The 23,541-nt window shown below is 42.7% G+C and overlaps 1 protein-coding gene across 5 annotated transcripts in view; it reads left to right on the forward strand.

The window, feature by feature from the left end:
• WDR7 (WD repeat domain 7) overlaps window positions 1-23,541 on the forward strand; it is a 352,075-nt gene that overhangs the window by 321,908 nt on the left and 6,626 nt on the right. For all 5 annotated transcript variants that reach the window (XM_019463951.2, XM_019463944.2, XM_053902762.1 and 2 more), the window contains one exon: window positions 21,146-21,250. In XM_019463951.2, the coding sequence (XP_019319496.2) occupies window positions 21,146-21,250 (105 nt within the window). The remainder of the gene's footprint in view (window positions 1-21,145; window positions 21,251-23,541) is intronic.

The raw sequence follows: 23,541 nt of genomic DNA on the forward strand, positions 1-23,541 counted from the left end.
TACGGTCTTGTCACCACCAGCACGATCAAGACAACTTACCATCACCCCCAGGAGTTTCCGTCTGCCCTTTGGAGCCAGTCCTCCTTCTGGCTGTTGCTGATCTGTCACTGTAGCTTTGCCTTACTGAGAATTTCATAAGAGGAATCGTACAGTATGTGGTTTTTTGTGTCTGGCTTATTTCACTTAGCGTAATGTTTATTTTCATCGACCTCACTGTGCTTCCAATCTGTTTCCTCACTAACCACTAATGTTAAGCTTCTCGATACAGAATCCAAATACAAAACCTAACTAGAAGATGGGTCCATCTACACAGGAACAGAAATTGTTTAGCCACGTTAAATAAAGGAAAACCAAAAACAATTATAGGAGCAGTCATTACTTTTGGAGTTTATTTTCTATTCCTTATTATTTGTCATTGGGATTTTTATTCCCTTTGTCTTCCCCCTCCTGAGGTGCTTTCTGATGTCTGTATTTTTAAATTAAAAGGAAAAATTATCTTTGTTTTCAGCATTTTGTGATAATTTCACAGCTCTTATAATAATGTACTGTGCCCTAAGGTGTCTGCACTGATGACTGGAAATCGGTGGGTTAGAAAATCCTTATATGAAAACCAAAATTAAATACAACGTAAACCTGTATATGCCTGTACCATAATTTTCCTTACAGATACTAATATTTCTCTAGTACAGATAAACTATGTAAGTGAGTGTACCCTCTTTTGCTTCCTAGAAAAATGTAAATTATGCATTGAAACTGACAAATAAATTACCATAAAAACATAGGACAGGAGTTAGTTATTCCCACAGTCAGACCTTTCAACTGAATCCTTTTTTTAAAAAGTATCTGAGAATGTTTCCCACAGTGTGTCTATACATTATTTATCCGCATGATCCTCTGCTTCAGTTTATTTATTTAGAAAAACAGATTGGCTAGGATGTAAATTATTTTATAGGCAGAAACTATCCCGTTACTGCTACATTTCTTCCCACAAATGAAACAAACTAAGCGAGTGAGATGACTTCTTGTCTGTCGCAGTTCGTGATGTAATATTTAGCATAGATCATCGTGCCTTTTACAAACCTGTGTGAAATGTCCTGTAACACTTGAGTGGCTGCAGCTGTCACCTCATTTCTTCTGGATTAAGTTTGGTCAGGAAAGAAGCTGCCTCATTTTCCAGTTGTCATTTGCCCAGGAAGTAAAAGCAAATTGTAATGAGGGAATCACAGCGGGAAGAACTGCTAACAAATGAGAGGCATATATTGACTGGCAGCCAGCATGCCATTTCAGTGATAAACGTATTTTTATACACTGCTGTTCAAGGTCATTCACTGTTGTCCTTGAGTGGGCAGCCATCAAAAATCGTGCAAGTTACACTCTAAACCCTTCTAATAATCAGGGCAAAGATGCCTTACTTTCAAAAGAGAAATCAGCCATTAATTTTACACGGCACTTAGATAAATTAAACATCTGTACGTGCTTACTGTGGCTTTATCTTGCTTTTGTTGCAGATTGACCAGAAACCAAAGGAAATATAAATTTATGAGGTAGCTGTGAGGTATATAGGTGTAGATTTATTATAGTGTTCACAGAAGCCAAACTTGAACGTGGTCAGACCTCACTAAGCAGCCTGTCTCTGTTTTGTGGCTCTTTAGTTTTTAAAAAGTGTAAAGAACTTATAATCTAAGAATTCCAAAACAAAACTGTTCTCATTTTAAGACTTCTACTATATGTTTGAAGTAGATTTTATATTAAAAATACTGAAAACAGTTTGCTTTTACATCTGCCCAAATCCAAAGGAAACGTTATCACTAACTTTTTGAACATGTACTCTGTAATTATTTGGAGAAACAGTGATTGAGTTATTCACCCTTTTTTATTCAAAACTGAGCCATGCTTGTCTAAATATTAAATGACCAAAACCATGTTGTTATCCAACTTTTATAAATTTTTTAACATTTATTGATTTTTGAGAGAGACAGAGTATGAACAGGAGAGGGGCAGAGACAGAGGGAGACACAGAATCTGAGGCAGGTTCCAGGCTCGGAGCTGTCGGCACAGAGCCTGATGTGGGGCTCGAACCCACAAACCGTGAGATCCTGACCTGAGCCGAAGTCGGACGCTCACCCGCCTGAGCCACCCAGGCGCCCTAGTTGTTATCCAACTTTTAAAATCTCCATAGATAGCAAAAGGTTTAGATAGAAATCTGATCTTAAGTAACCGTATTTTAAAAGTTATATGGAAAATGTGGTGGTTTGGATCACCCAGTGTCTTTCAGTAAATATTTTTAAAAGTGTTATTGGCCCTTAAGACCTTCTCGGGGTGTGTGTTTACAGTTAGCATATATTCACCAAACCTCGCAAGGCTTTCTCGCAGTCTGCCTGCACCTAATTCTCCATCCATCTTTATCGTTCTCCACTTGATCCCTTCACCATAAATACAAATCCTTCTGAAGGTGTTAGTTTTTCTGACCAGGGTCACCTTCTGACCGTGCACCTCTGCACGGAACACGCTTCCAGTCTTGCCGCCCCCCACTTTACCCCAGCACACGCACTCGCCGTTGTTACCCAGAAGCTCTCCGAGCTTTCCTACAGTATTCCCACAATCTGATTTCTACCTGAAGGTATACACGTAAAGGCAGGAAAATGCGTGTCTCCCTGGCTTTAGCTTAGAACTTTGGTGGTGAATCCACTGTCCAGAGGCTCAGGACTCTCACACTTCCCTGTGGCGTCGCACATACACTCCCGCTGATCTGGTAACACACGTAATTGCCCCCATATATCTAAACATATATCTAGAAACTTAGAGGTTCCTGGTGTCTGACTTGGACCTTGAAATGCTTTTTCTCCATAGAAGTGGTTATAAATAGTGCTTAGGAGATTGAACTGGCACTGTAAATCCCGAAACAATAAGAATTCTGGAGGCTTTTGAAAGCTGGCCTGGAAATCTAACTGCTATTTGCACTGTTTCAGTGGATGAAGGTGTTCAGGATTCTGAACACCTGAATCCCACCCAAGCGGTAGGACCCTTCATTTGATGGCTGCCTCTCTGAATACACTCCGGAATCCCGCATGGGAAAGAGTTGCTAGCGTGCGAGCATAAACTTACTAGGTGCCTGTGGAATAGCGTGGAGTGACACAGTCCGTCGTGAACGCACAGATCCACAAGTAGAATGGTTTCTTACTGCTTATGTTGCACACAAATTAATTATCAGGAATTTAAAAAACAAAAAAGTTCTCACAGCATCAATCTTGTCTGGACCTCGCGTGCATCATTCTGTGAGCTCTGGCTTTGGGCTCTGACTTTTTCACGTGTAAAACAGGAAGTATGAATCAGAATTCTCATTAAATTCTAACCTCTCCAAAGATCCAGAAATGGTATTTTCTGTTCCGTATGAAATGGCACGCACACCTTGAGCGTGAAGATCCGCAGTGGCTTTAAGGAGCACTCTTAGGTTTGTAAGTTGTTTGCGTTTTAGTTTAGGTGTCTTGGTAAAGCACTTACAAACTCTGACACCTGAGTAATCATAAATTTAAAACCTGTAACACTGTCACAGCGCTGACCACAGGCCATCTTAATACACGATGCTATGTCTAACTATTGATCTCAATTGACTGTTAAGTGAAAAGGTTTATGATAAGCTTTTACCATAGTATTATTTAAAAAAATACATTTCTTCAGCTGTATTATTTCTTTTTGAAAAAAACCCTCCCCTTTAAAAGAGGACACCTGCCTTCTATTTTCTACAAAAATGGGTAGTGAGTCTCTATCCTTTCTAAGCTGTACAAGCAATGAAATATGTGGTAAGTAATGTTTCTTTGTTAAATAATGCGTTTTTTTCTTAGGCAGAGGCAAATTTGGGGGGTGCATGTATGTGCTTACCATGTGATGCACAATATTTATTTTAACCTTTAAAATGATCTGACCACTGTGAGTCTCACCTCTGAACAAATATTTTTATGAAAAAAATAAAATAATGCAGAGGAATACCAAATTGAAATCATACAGTTTATCAGTTTTTCCTAGTATGAAAAAGACAAACTAATAAATAAGTCCAGAAAGATATGGGGCACCTGGGTGGCTCAGTTGATTGAACGTCTGACTGTGGTTCAGGTCATGATCTCACGGTTCATGGGTTCAAGCCCCACATCGGGCTCTGTGTTGTCAGCTCAGAGCCTGGAGCCTGCTTCAGATTCTGTGTCTCCCTCTCTCTCTCTCTGCACCTCCCCTGCTTGTGCACACGCACACTCTCTCTCTCTCTCAAGAATGAATAAACAGTCAAAAATTTTTTTTTTCTTTTAAAGTCTGGAAAGATAAATGCCAAGTGATTCATGGTGGTTCCTGTAAGGCTTGAGATTTGATGAGTAAGAAATCCCAATTTTATTATAGGTACTTCAAAAAAGGTTGTGACATTATAGGTAAGTTTTAGTTTCCTTTATTTGATGTTCTCTATATTAAAATCGTAATAAACTTTAAACCAGGGGGTGTCTGGCTAGCTCAGACAGAAGAGCATGCAACTCTTGATCTCAGGGTCATGCATTCAAGCCCCACGTTGGATGCAGAGATTACAATAATATTAAATTTACAATAATAAAATAAACTTTAAAAAACCCTCCAAAATAAAAATTATGCTTCTGTTAAAAATCATTTTTGCTAATGCAAAGTTCACTTATATAATCTATTAAGCCTTCAGAAATGGGTCGGAACTGCCTTCTTTATATACTTACTTACTCCTAAAGGGAAATCCAGTATTAAATGGAGGCTTTTACTTGAGTTTTACACGCTTTCACTTAAAAGGAAATAAAATTAGAGGCGCCTGGGTGGCTCAGTGAGTTAAGTGTCCAACTCTTGATTTTAGCTCAGGTCATGATCTCAAGGTTCGTGGGATCAAGTCCTGCATCAGGCTCTGAGCTGACAGCACTGAGCCTGCCTAGGATTCTCTCTCTCCCTCTCCCTGTCCCTCTCCCTATCCCTGTCCCTCTCCCTCCCTCTCTTCCCCCGCTCTCAAAGTAAATTAAAAAAATAAAAATAAAAAAGTGAATAAAATTAGTATGTATAGTATTAAGTATGCTTTTAATTGTATCTGTGGTAAGGCAAAGAATCTTATTTTAAGGCACACTGTTTGTTATATACGTGATAGCAATTATAAGCAAATTGCTAACAAAGTGAATTCTAAGTTAGAAACAAAAAATTTTCCAAGAAGGGTTCATGCTTGCTTGGGAAGAATGTAAATTAAAACAACAAAGTGGTTTGTTTCCCTTAAGGATTGTTGGATAGCTTGTCAGTGCTGGAGTGCAACAAGTGGGCTAGTGTTATTGATTTTCACCTTGTGCTACCAAAACATTTTTCATTGACAAATATTAATTGCGTATTAAGTGCTAAAGAGTTTGATGGTCCAGCTATTGAATTTTGTAATGAATTGGGCTTTTAGTTTGGTTTACCAGTAGGCAATATGGTGGCATGAAAAGATACAGAGGTTTAAGCCAGCATAACTTCCACTCCAAGAAAGTCAAGTAGATATTCCTGAAGAGTTTAAGCTCAGCAGTAGGAGATGTAATTCGTTTCCCTTTGCATTTCAGTGACTGACTGCCCTTTAGCCAAATCATAGGGAATGCTTGTCTAAATAGGTGTTGTGTGACTGTAATTAGTAGTAAAGTATCTGGAATGTCTTGCATTGATTCTACCTTACAAATCTCGTGAATCATTGAAATTGCTACCGGAACAGAGTTGGTGATTGTGATCGTTACTATTAGTCTTTACAAATCATTAATTTGGTTAAACTATTTCTCCTTTTCTTTTTGAAAAGGATCTGTAAATCAGAGTGAGCAACCACAGTACGTACGTGTGTCTACATGGGCACACCCACAAAAATGCATGTTCTGTTTTTAATTCCTTTTTAGTGTCTTTCCCAACTTTTTAATAGCGTGTCTTGTTTTTTTATTCTTTTGGTAATTATATCCAGCGACATCTTTTATATAACGATCTTTCTTAAATATCAAAATCTGTGGGTAACTGATGAAATTAAGCAAAATTGAAATTAGAGAAATTAGACTGTCAGTTTGGGCAACCAGCTGGTATTGGTAGTTTCGATTATAAATTTAATCCTAACTCAGGTATTTCTTTTTGATTCTAGAAATTTGACCTTTTTACTAATTTATTTCCTGATCTGATCTAAATAATTACAATCTGATACAGGATTGTCCCTGAGAGAAAAAAATGTGACCAAACTCCAAAGCAGACTTATTAGCCCTTTCTTCTCTGCCTCGCCTTCCACTGCCCTTTCACCCTCACTCTTCCTGTCTTTTCCCCCGTTGGCTCTTCACGGGTTCTCGTAGCCACTCACACCCAGTGATTGAAGAGATACTCACGGAGAGACTGCGGTGCAGCAAGCACTGGGTGCCAGATCCGTGCCACAGCGCCTCTCGACGTGCTGGTCGCTCCCAGATCCGTCTCTCCTCCCCTCAGCCTTCTCCTTAGCTCCACATTCCTCTTTCTGACTCGCTAACATATTTCCAACTACCTTCTCTAGTCCTCCACCTTAGTATCTACCTATCCCAAACCTAGCTCCTCACGATTTCCCACCTGCCCCCATCCTCCCAACCTAGAAACATGCTCTTTCTCTTATGCCTTCCTGTCCGGGTCACAGCATCACTGTATACCCACTGGGCCCCTCTTTCCTGACCACATCCGGTTCCTCATTGGATTCCTAATTGATGCACTACGTTTTCCTCTTACCCTATCCTTTTTTTTCCTAGTTCCTCTCTCCTTTTCCCTCTGCCAGAATTGTCTTAAGACTGGTCTGATCTGGGGGCACCTGGGTGGCTCAGTCGGTCGAGCGTCCAACTTTGGCTCAGGTCATGATCTCGCGGTTCATGAGTTGGCAAGATCAAGTCCCGCAGTGGGCTTGCTGCTGCCAGCACAGAGCCGGCTTTGGATCCTCTGTCTCACTCTCTCTCTACCCCTCCCCTGCTCACGCACTGTCTCTCTCAAAAATAAATATACATTTAAAAAAAAAAGAGGGGCACCTGGGTGGCTCAGTCATTTGGGCATCCGACTCGGATTCGGCTCAGGTCACAATCTCACATTTCATGAGTTCGAGCCTCACGTCAGGCTTTGCGCTGACGGCACAGAGCCTGCTTGGCTCATTGGATTCTGTCTCTCCCTGTCTCTCTGCCCCTCCCCTGCTCACACACTCTCTCTCTCGATCTCTCTCAAAATAAAAAAAAAAAAAAAAAAAAGCCGGGTCTGATCTGACCATTCTCCTATTTAGAAACTTGAGAAGACTCTCTGTTGGCTGTGAACTTAAATCCAGATTTCTTAGCACAACAAAAAGACGGTGTGTATGGCCTGGCCATAGCTACCTTTTTGCTTCACCTGCAAACCCTGTCCTCCCCAGTGCTCCCCACCCCCTCACTTCCATTGGCAGAGTGACACAGGACTGCCTGCTGCTCTCCTGGGCCTCCCTCACATGTTTGCTGGACTCATCTATCCTCTTAGGATGGCCTTTTGTTTCTGGCCAACTTCTGCTCATCCTTTACGGCTCAACTCAAATACCACCTTGATTCTGTGCCTGGTTCTGATGTATCATACCCTGAACAGCAATGGCTGTCTATTCTTCTGGGTTTCCGTGGCACCTTATGCACATTTCTGTTGTGCTGTTAATTGCACTCAACGGTAGCTGCTTGCTGTCAATCTGTCTCTCTTTTCTCCCAGCTTCACTGGCAGATGTGTGTCTCATCTTTGTGCTCTGACACAGGGTCTAGGACATAATCAGCTCTCAGTAAACATTTTTAAGTACATTTGTGCTAAAAATATTTAATTCCATGAGGTAGGCAAGACATACGTTACCCTTATCTCACAAATAGGCAAATCTTGTCTCAGAAAATTTTGCCCATTCATAAACCCAGCAAGGACAAATTTTAATCCACTAGATAAATGCGGGATAGTTTAAGGGTTAAGTCAGAGGACTTACAAGTAACGTCACTGTGATTTTTGCCACAATAATATTGCTCTGGAATATTTGCAAATGCAATTGCTATGTGAAAAAAAGTCTGGGACAACTGGGTGCCTCAGTTGGTTAAGCGTCCTTCTCTTGACTTCGGCTCAGGTCATGATCTCATAGTTCATTGGTTGGAGCCCCGCATCGGGCTGTCAGGGCAGAGCCTGCTTCAGATCCTGTCTCCCTCTTTCTCTGCCCCTCCCCTCTTGTTCTCTCTCCCTTTCTCTCTCCCTGTCCCCCTCTCCCTCCCTCCCTCCCTCTCTCTCTCTCTTTCTCTCTCTCCCTCAAATATAAATGTTTTTAAAAAGTCTACATATATTATTGTATTCTTTTATTACTGTTTTAATACTGAGAAAAATGTTGAATGTTATGTGAAAGTCAGGAAGGTAATTTTATAGTTTTATAACTTAGCGTTTCTTAACAAAAGAGATGTACCCTATAATATACAACAACATTAATTAGGTGATGTTCCAGACTAATCTGACTTTCTGTTTTAATAAGGTTAAAAGGCATGGTACCCACATAAAAGTATAAAATTCCTGAATATATATTATGTATTAGTAGGTATACTCTATTCTCCAAAATAAATACAAGACAAAAGATGTGCTAACATACTGGTTAATAGATGTATGAATTTTTTAAATGTATGTAATACCTTAATTTTCTACAACACTTTCCAACTGATTTCTTTTTTTGGAACGGCGCAAATGTTAAATCCTCTTGAAGTGTGTTTTTGAAAAGTAGGAATTCTGTAGCTTTAGTACGGTCTACGTAAGACAGTTTTGTGTCGCCAGACGGTATATTCCACGTATATACCCAGTGAGGGACCACATGTGTGAGGGTCCTGTTCTGCTACTCAGGTCAACAGCCATCTTCTGTTTACCTTGACCCAGATCAGAAATCAGGAGAGTGCTGAGGTCTGTCAGTTGACGGTGCACGTGTGTGTGCTGAAGGCTTGCTATGTAAGGGCCTAGTGTTTTGAGAGGGGACAGAGGTGACCAACCCGGCACACGTTTCTGGAATTCCGAGAGCAAGCAACAGGGATTTCCTCACGTGGCACAGTATCGCCTTTAACAATACTCTCTCCTATCTTCTTTGAAAATTTATGTAACCATTCTGTGTCCAATTCTTAGGAATCCTTTGAATATTTAACATCACAGTTTTCACTCTGGGAATATAAAAACAAAAGTTCGTTCATTTTAAGATTTCTAGCATGTGTTCAAATAGACTTATATTAGAAACACTGATTTAAAAACATTTAGCTTTGGGTCTGCCCAAACCTGAAGAAAACATTTTCTGTGACTTTTGAAGCATATGTGAGTTCTATACTGAATAAGTGTTTTATAATTATTTCATACCAGCAATGTGAATATCGGACAACAGTTTATTCACTATCTTTTTATTTAAAACTGATCCGCATTTATCTAAATCACATTAGCATTCAGTGTTTCAGTACCCATGAATCATCTTTAAATATGACTAATTATTTTTAAATGTTGATGAAAAATGTTATGGCTCGAATTACATCGTTAACTAGATTTTTTAGTGTTATCATTACTGAGCTTAGAAGTCTCGCTCAGAATACTAATACACTATTATCCTGTCATCAACCAAAAACCCGTGGTAATTATGTTTGAAAATAATTGGAAGTTGGTGACGTCCCAGGATTTTTGGCAAACATAATTTCAAAATATGCTGTAAGACTGACCACTTGAACATGTGAAAAAAGGATGTATAAGTTATGTATAGCTCAATTGGATATTTTATAGTTCCTCCTGAAAATATGTGGTCTGCTAAAGCAGATGAGAGGTGGGTGGGCGTGTGCACACACAGGCATGGGTGTGGTCAGCTCTTCATTATCTGTAGGAAGAGAAGGAAGAAGCACTTCAACATCAATAGGTGAGATTTACGGAAAATTGATTCTTTGAATCTGAATAAGTCCCTGAGTTGAATAGAAGGGGAAAAAAACCTCCTAAAACCAGTACATACATTTAACAAAGGTTGCTGTTACAATGACCTCATCATTTTAAGATTGGGAAACACCTAAAGGCTTAAATGTTTATTCTCTATTTGTATTCTATAGACCTTCCTTTTTTTTTTTTTTAATTTTTTTTTTAATATTTATTTATTTTTGAGAGACAGAGTGAGACAAAGTGAGACTGGGAGAGGGGCAGAGAGAGAGGGAGACACAGGATTGGAAACAGGCTCCAGGCTCTGAGCTGTCAGCACAGAGCCTGACGCGGGGCTCGAACCCACAGACTGTGAGATCATGACCTGAGCCGAAGTCGGACGCTCAACCGACTGAGCCACCCAGGCGCCCCTAGACCTTCCTTTTTAAAAGTAATTTTGATCATCTACAGTTGACATTGGTGAAAATAAAAGCTTCAGTAATCACAAAAATCTAAAATTATTACTACTGCCTAAATTATAGTAGTAAAACAGTCTTGAGCATTTATGTTGATTCTTACTCTTCTTGGGGAAGGGTGTTGTGTGTGCACATGTGCTTGTTGGTATATAATCCTCCACAAAAAGAATTCCAAAAACTATTGCTTGTGTCACAAGGATTACCAATATGTAGATATTGAAAAGCTCCTTTAATTCATCTGTGTCAGTTAGCTTATCCCCAGATGGCATTTAAGTAGCTTTTAGTGACTGAAAATGGGCACTATATGCTGCGGCTATGTTTAGGGATAAAGACAGACAGTGCACTTGAGGCACTATATCTTATAATCAAACTTAAGGTAGCTCGCTTTATTACATTTATCCTTAAATCTATTTTCCATTTAGATGTTCAAATGATACCAAATTTACTTGTCTTTCGCCCTGAATGTATATTCTTTTCAATTAGATAGCGATGGAAAACTCAATTCATTGAATGGTTCCAATACCCCTTGGCTTGGAAACTGCCACAGCGGGTTGACTCTATATCATAGAGTCGGCATAATGTGAATAACAAGTATTGCCTCAGCCCTCCATCAAGAAAAGAAATTATAGAGATAAACAACCCGTTTTCAACCCTCAAATCTCTGTTCAAAATCATTATAGAATCGCCAAAGGGCAGCATCTAGGCTTACGTGCTTGCACTGTAGGAGATAGTACAGCCAATAAGAAACGGGTCCCTCTTTAATACTAGAGAGCTTTAGGAATACTTTCAGCATCTACTTTGCTTTTGGTCAATACTTTAGTTTCTATATTTTGTGCCCCACGTGAGAAAAAGCCAGGGTCCTAATTTTATAATGATTCTTTCCTCAAGTGGTGCTTATTTATGGTACCCGTAGGTAGATGTTGCCTCTTTGGAGCACAGATGAGCTAATGGGACCCAGGCCCAGGGAGGGAGGCTGCCAAGGAGAAAGGCAGGACCACCGTCCTCTGTGGCCCAGGTGGCCCAGGGGGGCCACACAGGCAATCCTCCACGTTCTCTGCCAGGAGAGAAAGGTGGCAGCTTCTGATCTTTCAACCTCTGTTCTGAGGTCAAGGAAGAGTTCCTCTTCACCCACCACTGCTGTGGGGGCCAGGGGACCGCTGGGGTGAGTGAGCTCCCCTGGGAGACCTGGCCCTTGCTCCCAGGCAGCACGGCCATCCACTGTCCTCACAGAGCTGGCGGGGTGGGGGAGATTGCACCAGGATGGGAAGGGAGACTGGACCAATCCGGGAACCTTCCTCCGGACCCCCTATACGTGGAAGTCACTGGGCTCCAGAGTCTAGGGATCTAGGAGGCCCTGGTTGCTGAGGGAGACAATGGGGCAGACACTTCCAGCAAGGCCCAGCTCCACGTGCCCGCGGCTCTCAGGTAGCCTGCTGTGACCACCATCTAGCACTTGAAGTCTGCGTTATTGGGCAGGGAAGAGTCATTTAGAAACTCTGGTGCAGAGGCGCCTGGGTGGCTCAGTCAGTTAAGCGTCCGACTCTTGGTTTCAGCTCAGGTCATGATCTCACTTTTTATGGGTTCCAGCCCCACACTGGGCTCTGGCCTGATAGCGTGGAGCCTACTTGGCAATTGTCTCTCTCTCTCAATCTCTCTCTGATCCTCCCCTGCTCACTCGCTTGCTCTCTCAAAATAAACAAACTTAAAAAATATATATTGGTGTATAATGTACCTACATGCCAACTACATGAAAATCGGGTGTATAGAAATTGAAGCTTGGCAGCTTATAGTTTTTGTTTTTTGTTTTTTGTTTTTACCTGGTGCTCTGTGAGACAACAGATTCCAGAGCCAGACTGCCTGGATTCTCATCAAAATAAATTACTCCAATTCTCGGCACCTCAGTTTCTTGATCTCTAAGGTAGGGTCTAATGTAGTGTTCTTACCTCGTAGGGTTAATCTGTAAGGATTAAGAAGTTTATCCTTCTTATAGGGGCGCCTGGGTGGCTCAATCGGTTGAGCGTCTGACTTCGGCTCAGGTCAGCATCTTGCAGTTTGTGAGTTTGAGCCCCGCGTCAGTCTCTGTGCTGACCACTCAGAGCCTGGAGCCTGTTTCAGATTCTGTGTCTCCCTCTCTCTCTCTGACCCTCCCTGGTTCATGCTCTGTCTCTCTCTGTCTCTTAAAAATGAATAAGCATTAAAAAAAACAAACACCCAGCTTACAGCATTCCCCGGCACAGAACAAGTGCTATGAAAGTTTCTCCTTATGCTTTTTGGATTCCCTGTGGGACGTAGCTCGCCAGTGCACTCTATAGACCTTTTAGTGTATGATTTTAGAATGTATTTGAAGGATGACAAAAGCTGCTCGTTGCAGTTGGCCTTTGATAAATGCAATTTTTTTGTTTGTTTGTTTCCAAGTATGAAGTTCTGGGATCTGTTTTTTTTAATCCGTGACCACCGTGATAAGCCAGAAACTGTGTTCTTCAAGCGCCCAAGTGATGGCTGTGTCAATAATTGTGAGGTTGCAAAAAAGTAGACGGCAAGGAATAGAATGGGCTCATTGGTCCGTAATTTGTACATTTGTAAATGAAAATAAAGAGCCAGAACGCAAAATTAGTACGAATGACTTTTGGAAAGGGGGGTGGGGGGAAGGATTGAAAACAAGGACTGACGATCTGCGGTTTTGTCAGCGGAGGCCTCTCTGGGCCTTGCAGCCCAGCCCAGGCTCCCTGCTGGGGACAGGTGTCCACACACACGCCGCTTTCCTAGGGACACGGGGAACTTGGCGTGTCAGCCATCCGCACACCAGCGACTTCACCACAGCTTTCCCGAGGCACAGCTGCAGTGTTCTGGTAAAATCATCGCAGTGCGGGCCTTCCCGCACGCCGTTCCGAGAAACCCTAACGGCACACGGCTGCTGCTTCCAACTCAGTCGGCTTGAAATTCCACGTTCTGAGACGTGGTTAGCTAAGGTGGCCTTTAATACCATCCAACACTACGATGGCGTGATTGGAAAGCTTGGAGGGAGTTTAAGGAAAAGCCACAGACATGATTAAAAAGTTGGAAAATGAGACTTGAAATCTTATAGTCACTGAGGTTTGTTTCGTTGGTTGGGTTGTTGTTTGTTTTTTTTTACATCCCGAAAAGAGAAAATAAGTAACAAAGGAGCAAGTTGCTATAACAGCCCTCAAGTCTATAAAAGGTTATCCTGCTGATAGACGACTGTCTGGTCTCTGCCTCTGTGAGGCCACAGCAAGAGGGAGCAGGCTCACCCTGTAGCATTTTGGATTTAGATTTGATATAAGGAGAAATTTCCTGACAAAACACATTGTTACACACAGAAAAGCGTCCTCAGGTCTCTAGAATCTTCTCTAGAGCTACTTGCAAACAGAATAGATGTTCATCTGTCTGGCCTGCTTTAAGCAGCCCTGTTCACATACAGAAAAGAAGGGGTGACCTTTCAGTGTTCTTGGCAACATCACATGGCCTTAAGAGCCCACACACAAAAAGGCTGGAAAAGGCTTCGTTCATAGCAGTAATTAAATTTTACTTGGGTCTTCTGCGTGGTCATAGATGAAACTTTTTGTTTAATGGCATACTCTGCCTGGATTTTTTGTTTCCTTGAGCATTTGAACCTTAAATATATAATAACATTTTCACAAATTGGTTGCTTCAGAGAAAAGAAAGAGGGAGTTTTTTCTCCAGTGTAATTAACTCTTAACTTCTTAACTCTTTTGAAATGGCTCTTCTTTGATGAGTCTTTGCCTTGCGTAACAAACCAAGCTGTCAGTCCCAGTGATGTCTTCGTCTTCTCTTGGCCTTGAGCTGTTACCTCCCTGCCAGTCAGCCATGAAATCAGTGGCCTTCTGTATTGGGATGTCAGAAAGGCCTGCGTGTCAGACCCTGGCCCTCTGTCCTTATCTGCCCTTTTCTGACTCTGGCACCGTCTGTAAGAGACGTCAAATGTAGGGGCTGGTGCTTTGGATGCAGAGGTGAACGTGTCCTGAGCCACCCTGGGCATTGCTTGTTATCCTTAAGAACCAGCACCAGGAACGTGTAGGTATTTGTAAGCCTTTGATATCACTCTCCTTTTCTTTTCGGGGCGGATCCTCACTTCCCTGACTGTGTGGCTCACCTCCAGCCTGTTTTCCTGTCTCCACACACACGCTTCCTTCAGGGTCCCCTTAAACTGAGGATCTCCGCCATGTTTGTACCCCAACAAAGCATGTTCACCCTGTTCTCTACCAGAGCACATTCTAGGGGAAATCCCTCAGCCAAGAGCTTCATTGGATTTGTAGAAATGTCAGAGACCACGTGCAGCCAACTAGGGACATACTTCCAGCTCAGTAGACCTTTCAGGCACCCCCAAATCACAACTGTCTTTTTTTTTTTTAAGCTTCTTTATTTATTTTGAGAGAGACCGTGCACACACACGCATGCAAGCCGGGGAGGGGCAGAGAGAGAGAATACCAGTATCACTGAGTGTGGAGCCCTAGACGGGACTCAGTGTCACAAACCAGCAGATCATGACCTGAGCTGAAATCAAGAGTCAGGCACTTAACGGACCGAGAGCCCCACAACTGCCTATCCGAATCTGCAGCTCACTGTGCGGTCCCACCAGAGGCCTACAGCCAACGCGGTCCCCTTCCCTCTCCGTCCCACAGATCTTGGGTGAGGCTGTGACAGTGCTGTCCAGGTTCTTTTATTTTCCAGGTCATTTTAGGACGTTTCCTATGAGGTGCGTGGTCCGAACTTCATAAACCTTTCCCTCGTAAACAAAACAAAAACCAAAAACCTTTCCCTTCTTACGGTGCTCACGATAACACAACTTCACCTACTTTAGGAAACCTTTCCTTCACAATTTATGTCAAAAGTAGGAAAGTATTTTGTGTGGTTGGGTTTCCTCCCCCCTTTAAAAAAGTGGTGAACCTGCAAATAAATACAAAATGTTCTCTTTGGTCTTGTTCAGTCCCTCATGTGGGTGTGATGGAGTGCTACCTTTCGGCATCAGTTCGCAAACTTGTTGTTTGAAAGCCAAATATCCAAAACACTCCAGGAAGAGACAGACCCTGTAAAGCGCAATTTTAAAGTATCCTAGACAGTCCTAGCTCCCGTTGATGCTGACCGAATCATTTGTGAAATGTGTGCCTCTTCTCCTCTGTGCAGGGCGGTTAATTCTGTTTCTTCGAGGAGTGCGCTGCGACTGCCTGTTAAAACTGCTAGGCCAGTGCACATACTCCTCATTATTACTAATCCTGCCTCTCAGTTCCTTTTCTTCGGTAGGAAAAACGGAGGGGTGTTTACCAATTCAGCACTGTCTCCTGCCAGGGGTTATTGTTTGATTTCTTTTATTGTTCGTAGCACTTCTTGAATTAGATTAATTTCTTTATATTCCATTTCTGTCTTTTCAAGACAGCAATTTCTTTTGACTAAAGAATAGAACAAGACATGATACCCATTCGCATATAAAAAGTAGACCAAGCGTCCTTGTATTTTGAAACCTGTTGTTTTGGGAAGCATTCTGTACAGTTTAGCATTTAAGATCCCAGCCACTGGGTGGGCCCCATCCCAAGCGCTCACTGGCTCCCTGTGATCCCCAAACAGCTACATCTCCCTTGCCGGAAGGAAGCGAGGTTAAAGTCCATTCAGCTGTTGCCTGCACAGATCTGAGAAGTTCAGAGATTCTGAACAAAAGACAATGGCATCATTTCCATTACACCGAGGTTCTGAAGCACCTCTTAGGCTGAGGTTGTAATGAACTCACTTCCCTCCTTCCCTGAGGACCCTGAGTGGCACTTGCCCACCACGGGTCTCCAAGCGGATGCTGCAGGCAGCACTCTGTGGTTTCTTCTAGGTTCCTGTAAGATACCCTGCGGGGCACCCAACAGTGTCTTACCATGTATCTGTGTGTGTGTGTGTGTGTGTGTGTGTGTGTGTGTGTGTGTGTGCGCGCGCGCGCACACGCTGACCTACAGTGTAGTCCCCCTTTGCCCAGACTAAGGAAACTAACAAATGAAGCTTAGTATCCAGGGCGGCCTCAACAACAACACATGGAAACAGAACAGTGCCAGAAAAAGTACTGATCCCCCCCTCCCCCTGCACCCGGCAGGGGCATGCGTTCAGCTCAGGACTTCCTGGCAGTAAAGCAAGGACATGTTACAATTATGTAATTATTGTTACATGAGAAAGGAAAGCAACAACATTTATCTGGAAAGACAAACATTTTACTGGCAGAACCGTCCAAGATGACATTTAATTCACAGGATCTTCTGTTAGAGACTCTGGATAACATAATGAAGGATGTCCTCAGCTGACACAAAGTAATCTTGGAGTGGATGTTTTAAATAGCAGCCCTCTGTAAAAGTAGAAGGAGTTATGTGAAAACGGTTTCGTGAACACTTTTCTGAAGGAGCCTGTGTGTCTGGCTTTCTGCCTTTACCGCAGGGCGAACCTCATCTCACAGAGAGGTACATTAATGTGACCACTGGGTTGGGACCTCCTTCGGACCTGCCGGTTTATGGCCACTTCACTGTTGCCAACTCACTGGTCGCTGATTAAGAAGAGATGCTAATCTGAAGGAGGCGGGGTTAGCATTCTGTGTTGAGCGTTAGGGGCCCAAAAGCCAGGAGGAGGGTCATGCACTTCTAGAGGGCTCTGGGGGCCCCGAAGGAAGGGCCAGCTTTTCTTAGAGAAGCCTTTAGTCTACTCACACTTTTAGATGCATACCAGGACCCCGGAAGCATGGAAGTAACTGTTTTGGCCTTTTGGATTTTTTTTCCCAGTAGAGTTGCCGCATAATGTCACGTGTCCAGGCGTACAACATCATGATTCCACGAATGTATACATTATGCCGTGCTCACCACAAGCATAACTGCCACCGGGCACCACACACCACTATCACAGCATCATCGACTACACTCCTTGTGCTGTGCGCTTCATTCCTGTGACATATCTATTCCGTAGCTGGAAGCCTGGATCTCCCACCCCCCACTTCACGCATTTTGCCCATCCCTCCATCCCCTGCCTGCTGGCAGCCGTCAGTTTGTTCTCTGTGTTTACAGATCTGATGCTGCTGCTTTTTTGTTTGGTCATACTGTTTTTTGATTCCATGTGTGAGTGAAATCATACAGTATTTGTCTTTTTCAGTCTAACTCATTTCACTTAGCATAATGCCCTCTAGGTCCATCTATGTTGTCACAAATGACACATTCTCATCTTTTTTTTGATGGCTGTGTAATATTCGTGTGTGTGTGTGTGTGTGTGTGTGTGTGTGTGTGTGTGTATACACCACATTCTCCTTATCCATTTATTGATGGATTCTTAGGTTGCTTTCTATACCTTAGCTATTGCAAATAATGCTGCCATAAACATAGGGGTGCATATATCTTTTTCAATTGGTATTTTAATTTAGGCAAATGCCCAGTAGTAGAATTATTGAATCATATGGTATTTCTGTTTCTAATTTTTTGAGGAGTATGGAGATACTGGTTTCCATAGTGGCTGTGCCAATTTCCATTTCCCACCACACTGTAGCAAAGGTTCCTTTTTCCCCACATCCTCACCAATACTTTTTGTTTCTTGTGGAAGAAACTATTTCGAATCAAGTATTCTTAAAATTTTTTTAATGTCTTATTTATTTGAGAGAGAGAGACAGAGAGAGACCATGAGCGGGATCGGGGCAGAGAGAGAGGGTGACATGGAATCCAAAGCAGGATCTAGGCTCTGTGCTGTCATCACAGAGCCCAACGCAGGGCTCGAACTCACGAACCGCGAGATCGTGACCTGAGCTGAAGTCGGACACTTAACTAACTGAGCCACCCAGGCATCCCCTTGAATCAAGTTTTGTTAATGGGAGGGTAGCACTCAATTCCATGAGACAGTGGGCAGGAAATAAGGGAGCCAGGCAGTGGGCATTAGCAGCACAGGAGGAATTGAATTGGTAAAAGGGAGGACAAGTGTCCAGGCTGAAGGGCCACCTCTGCTCATCCCTGTCTCTCGTGGCCACATGCACACAAAGGCCCAGGATCACCAGAGCTTTCAGTTTTTCAGGAGAGGCCAGAAATCTTGATTTTATGTGATATCTGATGAGTTAGAATATGAGCTCATAAAACTCTTTAAACATTTTTCAGGGGCGCCTGGGTGGCTCAGTCGGTTGGGCGTCCAACTTTGGCTCAGGTCATGATCTCACGGTCCGTGAGTTCGAGCCCCGTGTCAGGCTTTGTGCTGACAGCTCAGAGCCTGGAGCCTGCTTCAGATTCTGTGTCTCCCTCTCTCTCTGACCCTCCCCCGTTCATGCTCTCTCTCTGTCTCAAAAATAAATAAACATTAAAAAAAAAATTTAAAAAAAAAAACATTTTTCAGCCCAAGCCAAACACATCTCCAATCTGGTTTCAGATTAGGCTGAACCTAAGGGTCTTCAGTTTGCAACCTCTGTCTTAAAGCAAGGCCTTTTACTATCTTAACCATGACATAGGTTTAAATTGGCCCCACAGAATTTCAGGTTTTTAGCAGAACTGAATCTTGATTTTAAAAACCAATTAAAGATGCTTTCCAGTGATCTCAGTAAATTGACCTAGTCAGTGAGAACGGTCATTTTTTCCCTTTTAATTGGTTAACTTTTTACCCTCTTCCGCAATAATTTTCATTTTAGGGTAGGTGGCAGGATAATTATTCAGCAGGCTCACCTTGTTGCTCAATTAGCACCACATTAGGAGCCTAGCACCATGGATAGTTACCATATCTGTTTAATAAAATGTTTAATGAGATGAAATCTGTTTCTAGACTACCTTAGCATGCTAGCTGATACTGATTCTGGGATATATGGTAAGGGCCTCCCCCCTCTCCATTAAATTGTATACTCAAGTAATCCAGTTTTGTGATTATTTACATTTGTCTTATCATTTTTTCCCAGCTTATTGACATATAATTGACATATGACATTGTAGATGTTACAGGTGCCCATGTGATGGTTTGATACACTTATATGTTGGAAAGTGATTACCACCATAGCATTGGCCAACACTTCCGCCTTGTCACGTAATTACCATTTCTTTTTTGTTGATGAGAACATTTAAGATCTACTCCCTTAGCACCTTTCAAATGTCTGTCATCTTTAAGTAAGGAGGAGTAACACAAACATTAATATTACTTATTGGATCCTTATTATATGCCATCATTGCACAGAATGCTACATATATAGTAACTCATTGAATCTTCACAGAGCTCTTTGAGGCAGGTATTATCAACATCATCATCATCATTCCTGCTTTCTAGACGTGGTACTCCGAGGTTAAGTAACACATCATTTGCCCTAGGTCCTTCAGTGTGTAAGTAGTAGAACCCAAAGGCAAGCCAGACAGCCTGACTCAGAGCAGTGTTCTCTGCCAGCCTGAAGCCCAGGGCTTTGCAGTATAACATGTTTTCCCTGAGCGTTGAAAACCGGGCATTATTTTGGATCCCACAGTGCCCTGAAAGTCTAGTGACAGAAAAGAACAAAATCCAAAGAGCACTGAGAAATGGGCTTGTGTCCCCACTCCTCCCTCCTTCCCTCCTTTTAGTCACTCAGCTATGAACTATAAGAAGATTCTTACTGAAATTTACCACACATATGGGGCTGAGCTACATAATGCGCCTGATGTTCCCACTGAGACTCAAGGTTCACAATTGTTCATTAAAAAAGAGGCGGTGCCCGGGTGGCTCCGTTGGTTAAGTGTCCAACTCTTGATTTTGGCTCAGGTCATGAACTCAGGGTCATGAGATCAAGTCCCACACCGGGCTCCAAAATGAGTGTGGAGCCTGCTTGGGATCCTCTCTCTCCCTTTCTGCCCCTCCCCCCCTCAAAATAAATAAAATAAAAACATTAAAAAAAATAGATGGAGATCAACCTTCCTAGTAGTGTCTCCATTGAAGAGAACATATTTCCCCATTCCTTTCCAGACAGAGGGAGGAGACCAACCCACAGCTTGTAAGCAGACTGAATATTGGTTAATGTGGTCGAGGTATGATCTTCCATAGTTGAGTGAAAGGACATTAATACAATATTATGCTAATTTGCTTAGTATGCCAGTGTTTTTAATGACAATATCATTAAAGTTGAGTATAATTTTTTTATTAGTAAAGACCTTTCATCATAGATGTAGCCTAAAACACAACTCCCTTTTTTTTTTCAGTTCATGGTTAAATCAATGATAGCTATTTGGCAAAGGCTCAAAATGATCCCTGTTAACTTGTTTGTAATAGTATTTGATTTCTGTATGTGTTCAAACCTCCCAACAGGTACGTGTATGTATGTTTACTAATTGTAGCCAAGTACATTTAAGCCCAGTGTTATTGGTGGGAAATGAAGCGTAAAACATGAAAGATGTATAATTATTAAGGGTTGAAATTATAGTTTTTAACTCCTTCCAGAAGAGGGATATTACGATGCAGCTTTGATTGTTTTTCATTTCAGATGAGTGAGGTTCCTAATTAAGTAAAATTCTTCCCTCTAATGGACATAAGTAAATTAACATATTGGTTCGCCTGTTAATATATGCTTTTCCATTGGACTCACGCTGTCCTCCCAATGCAGAGACAGGTAGCTTCTTCAGAACAAGATTAAAGAAAGCCCTTGGATATATCAGTGGGAGAACTTTGGTTGCTTTTCCTGTTTTTCTCACCTAATTTTATAAATAAGGATCATAACAGTATCTAATCTCCATGGCATAACTTGTTCAACATTGAATGCATTTGCTTGTGTAACAGTTCTGTGGAATGCAGACCGTTAATGACCCTGACTTTTATTTTAGACGATCCATGGACACAAGGGACCAATCACTGCAGTGGCCTTTGCTCCTGATGGACGATATCTTGCCACCTACTCAAATACGGACAGCCACATTTCTTTCTGGCAGGTACGTGTAGATGCTACAGGGTCTTAGGGTATACTGTATGTTTGCTTTTGCTACGTAAGGCTTCCTGTTCTGCCCGCCCTCCCCGCTTCTTTCAACAAATATCACATATTATTGCTGACTGCTTATGTGCTACATGGCAGCATGCAGGGTGCGCTGAGAATACAATTAGCAATCTGGAGGTGGGGGTGGGGTCTGCTCTCACGGGGGTTGCAGTCTGTAAATAAGCAAGCAGTTACAATACAGAGGGGAGCCTGAGAATAAGGTTGTGGGACAGATTCACAGAGGAGGTGACATCCGAACTGAGACAGGGTCATGCTGAGTAAGGGCTGGATGGTAAGAGGAGGGCAGAGTGGGTATTTAGGGAGAGAAAGCAGGAGCAGCCTTTCAGTGGTAAGCCAGGGCACGGCGTGCCTGGGGGCCTGGCCGGAAAGGCACGGGGCCAGGGAGGTGCTGCCCAAGGATGCGGGCAACCCCAGCAGGGCAGAGGCCAGGGAGAAGGCAGCGAGTAGTAGCTTCATATCCCGTTTATATTATCTCATCTCTGTTTGCGTTCTGAATTTCCCACATAATGCTTTTCATTCCTGAACTATCAAAACATTTTCAAAACCCCGAGTATCGGGGCACCTGGCTGGTTCAGTTAAGTGTCCAACTTTGGCTCAGGTCATGATTCCGTGTTAGTGTGTTCGAGCCCCGTGTCGGGCTGTCTGCTGTCAGCATAGTGCCCGCTTTGGATCCTCTGTCCCCCTGTCTCTCTGCTCCTCTCCTGCTGGTTCTTTCTCTCTCTCTCTCCTCTCTGCCTCTCAAAAATGAAATAAGCATTAAAAAAAATTTTTAAACAAACAAAAAAACCAAAACCCCGAGATCATTGAGTGGCCGTTCATGAGGATGCCTATGTTTAATTGTGACTAAAATGCATATTAACTTTGAGCGCCTAATTTTTACAGTAGAACTTGTTTTATCCTCAAAAATTAATCTCCATTCCATCTTTTTAATTACCTTACTCCTGATAATTGGTAAAAAAAATTTAAACATTACCAACTCCCTCCCCGACGAAAAGCCAATTTAAAATTTTGTTATTACCTTTACTCTCCTAAGATGCACGTATGTTTTATGAGATTCAGTTTATTGCCTTGAAAGCTAAAAAAAAAAAAAAAAAAATTAAAGTTTAAATAAGACTTCAGCACTTGACGATGGTTTTTAAAAAATCAATAGCTAATAAAATGTAAAACAGATACAATAAATTGCTTAATTCACAACATACTATTAAACCTTGACAACTTCCAAATCTGTCACAGACTTTTCCCTACTCTTCATTTAATTTCGTTTTCCAGTTTGTTTTCTCATTACCTTTTCTCCCAGAATATAGCTCCCGCATCTTAATTGGCTCCTATTAAACTCTCTTCCTCGGCGGCCTCCCCGGTGCCCGTATCCCCCAGTGGCTACCGTGGGACCCATGGTTAGCGCTGCCAGCAGCCCCACGGCGAGCCCGTTAGGCGTCCGTAGAGTGACCCTCGCACCAGTGCTTCCTTAAAGGGTTTCCCCACCAAGCGTGTTTTTCACACGGTGGTCTCTGCACGCCACCTGTACCTTGACACACAGTTTCTGCTCTTCCCTGTGCCCTTGGAATCCCAGACGAGTGTTCACGTAAAGCTCCACATTCGTGCAAAACATCTCCCGGGCACCAAAGCGCCGGGTGCTGGCCAGTGCTTCAGGGGTACGGAGTCAGCCAGTCCCAAGTCCCTGCTTTCAAGGACCTTGTGTTTGTCCACGTTTTCTTCTTTGGAATAAACAAACACAAGTCTTTTTGGTTTTGTTCAACGTGACTTCCTCAGAACGTGAAATTTGTTATATAAAGGAACACCTCCTACCTTCGCCAGATTTGCAGCTGTTGCCGATATTTTCCTGAATTTCTGCGTGACAAATGTTTTTTCCCTTATCTAGCGACTCAAGGTTCTGTTTGGATATGTTCATCCCTTCCTTGATTTTTTTTTTGTTTTTTCTACTTGTATCCACATTCCTGCCTAGTGCACTGAGGGATTTATGGTTAGCATCCTTTCTTACCTCAGAGCTGAAGATCATTCATTACAGAGATGGTACTTTGCGAGATACCTCTTCTCATCCTCCACTTCCCCTCTTCGGGCTCCTGCTGCTGCCTCTGGGCTTTGCCGAGGACACTTGAACCCGTGCCTGTGCGTGTGGCGGTGCGCACAGGGGGGCCACAGCGCACTTCCTTGGTGCACACGCTCATTGTGCTGTCCGCACACGTGGGTGTCCCACGCACAGAGCACGGG

This window comes from Panthera pardus, unplaced genomic scaffold, assembly GCF_024362965.1.
Source record: "Panthera pardus isolate Hobbes unplaced genomic scaffold, ASM2436296v1 HiC_scaffold_15, whole genome shotgun sequence".
Lineage (NCBI taxonomy): Eukaryota > Metazoa > Chordata > Mammalia > Carnivora > Felidae > Panthera > Panthera pardus.